Source organism: Aplysia californica, unplaced genomic scaffold (genome assembly GCF_000002075.1).
Source record: "Aplysia californica isolate F4 #8 unplaced genomic scaffold, AplCal3.0 scaffold01657, whole genome shotgun sequence".
NCBI classification, from domain to species: Eukaryota; Metazoa; Mollusca; class Gastropoda; order Aplysiida; family Aplysiidae; genus Aplysia; species Aplysia californica.
The window spans coordinates 18,802-20,970 of NW_004798927.1; the positions used below are offsets into that span (position 1 = coordinate 18,802).

The 2,169-nt window shown below is 40.9% G+C and overlaps 1 protein-coding gene across 4 annotated transcripts in view; it reads left to right on the forward strand.

The window, feature by feature from the left end:
* LOC101860308 overlaps positions 1–2,169 on the forward strand; it is a 27,995-nt gene that overhangs the window by 15,977 nt on the left and 9,849 nt on the right. For all 4 annotated transcript variants that reach the window (XR_221264.3, XM_013090900.2, XM_013090901.2 and 1 more), the window contains exon 6: positions 1,881–2,104. Coding sequence is in view for 3 of the 4 variants with exons in the window: in XM_013090900.2 (XP_012946354.1) it covers positions 1,881–2,104 (224 nt within the window). In the remaining variant the exon portion in view is untranslated. The remainder of the gene's footprint in view (positions 1–1,880; positions 2,105–2,169) is intronic.

Consider the following 2,169-nt stretch of genomic DNA (forward strand, 5'->3'; position numbering starts at 1 on the left):
GAGAGAGAGAGAGAGAGAGAGAGAGAGAGAGAATCATACCAACGCAAGGGGGGCCAAAGTTATAATTGGCGAACAAAAACATGAAGTGCCAGATCGCTCTCCAAATGCAGACGGACTCTGACAGTGGCAGATCTTGTCCTCATCTTGTCCTGTCCTCCGTCTGGTAACAGTTTCCTGGTCCACGCTTGTTGCTCTGGGTCTACCTCTGCCTCGTTTGCCTTCTTTTTAAAAAAAGTTTTAGTAAGTGTTTTACGGCACTTGCAACACAATAGGTCATATATAGGTGTGTGTGTGTGTGTGTGTGTATGTGTGTATGTGTGTGTGTGTGTGTGTGTATGTGTGTGTGTGTGCTTTAATGTATTGCATGAGAAGAAAGGAAGTAGTAAGAAAGGTTTTGAAAAATGGGTATTCCAATGTAAAGCGCATTGAGCTACTTTTTTTGGAAATGCGCTCTATAAATGTTATATATTGTTATTATTATTTGTAAGTGCCGAAGATTAAAGGTGTTACAAGAGAGTAACAAACACAAAAAGAAGGAGGGGAGATAAGGAAGATGGATGTTTGACAGGAAAGAAGAAGCAAACCACACCAGAGCACCCGCCAACCTCATATAAATGTATAAATATTGTATTATTATAAATTATTATATTATTCATTAAGCCATTGAGCTCTACTCTGGGCGCCCTTAGAATGGCATGGTACTAACTTCACTTTTTTGCCAGAACTGAGTAACACACTACACACTACACACGACACATTTCTGACACAGATGCCCTGCACACTGTGTCAAAGGCTCGAGACAATCTGTCTTGTATTTAAAAACATTTTTTTATCAGTTTGACTGTAAACAATTTAGGTGTAACCATATTTGCAGCTAACAGTGGGGATTTTTGAATTTCACGTTACTCAAAAGTTTGTATCATGGAGTCAGAAGATAGATAGGATGAGTGGGTAGTTGGCGGGTGCTCTGGTGTGGTTTTCTCCTTCTTTCCTATCAAACATCTATCGTCCTTTTCTCCCCTTCTTCTTTTTTATGTTTGTTACTCTCCTGTAACACCTCTAATCTTCTGGCGCTCATATGACCTTATGTAGTTGCGAGCGCCGTAAAACCTCTACTGAAACTTTAAAAAGATAGGATGAGATCAGATATAAGAAAAACCTTATGCAAGAGGCAAATTGGTGGCTTGTTTTGAGAAATTCGAAGGTAAAGTTTTTGCCCCTTGTTCAGTTTCTTTAAAAGACAAGGAGAGTTTTCTCTATAACCAAACAAATATACACACCGATGAAACCATACTTCTCCTATAGATAGGGCAATGCCCACTTTTGGGGTAGGTCAAAATTTGTGGAAACCCCCGAAATCTGGGTTAGCCCGCTTGTCCTTTTAATTAAAAGTGACCAATTTTAGGTGGATTTACCAAAACGTCAACACAGGCAGTCTCAGCATCACACAGAAGTGCACTCAGTTCATGCATGTTCAGTGATAGTGACACACATGTGGGTGGTTGGCGGGTGCTCTGGTATTGTTTGCTCCTTCTTTCCTATCAAACATCTATCATCCTTATCTCCCCTCCTTTCCTATCAAACATCTATCATCCTTATCTCCCCTCCTTTCCTATCAAACATCTATCGTCCTTATCTCCCCTCCTTTCCTATCAAACATCTATCGTCCTTATCTCCCCTCCTTTCCTATCAAACATCTATCGTCCTTATCTCCCCTCCTTTCCTATCAAACTTCTATCGTCCTTATCTCTCCTCCTTTTTGAGAGTATGTTTCTTTCTTGCAACATCTCTAATCGTCAGCACTTCTCTGAACTATCTGTGATGCAAGTGCCTTAAATCTTACAAAAACGATTGATGTGTTTTGTGTGGTGTGTTTTCAGGTCAAAGGTTCCACCTTCATCGTCATCGTCTCCGTCGTCGCTGTTATTATCATCCCACAAACACAAAGGGGACAGCCCAGCAGGTGACCGGCCGAAAACCGCAAAAATGTCAACAAAGTGGTTATCATCATCATCATCATCATCATCATCATCATCGTCGTCGTTGCAAGCTGTGACAGTGAAGGCAGTGGAGATACCTGTGGAGGAGGATAGTGATGGTTCAGGTGAGAAGTTTTGAATGTACATTTTTTAAAACTCCTCTATGGACACAGTTGAGATCATTTATGGG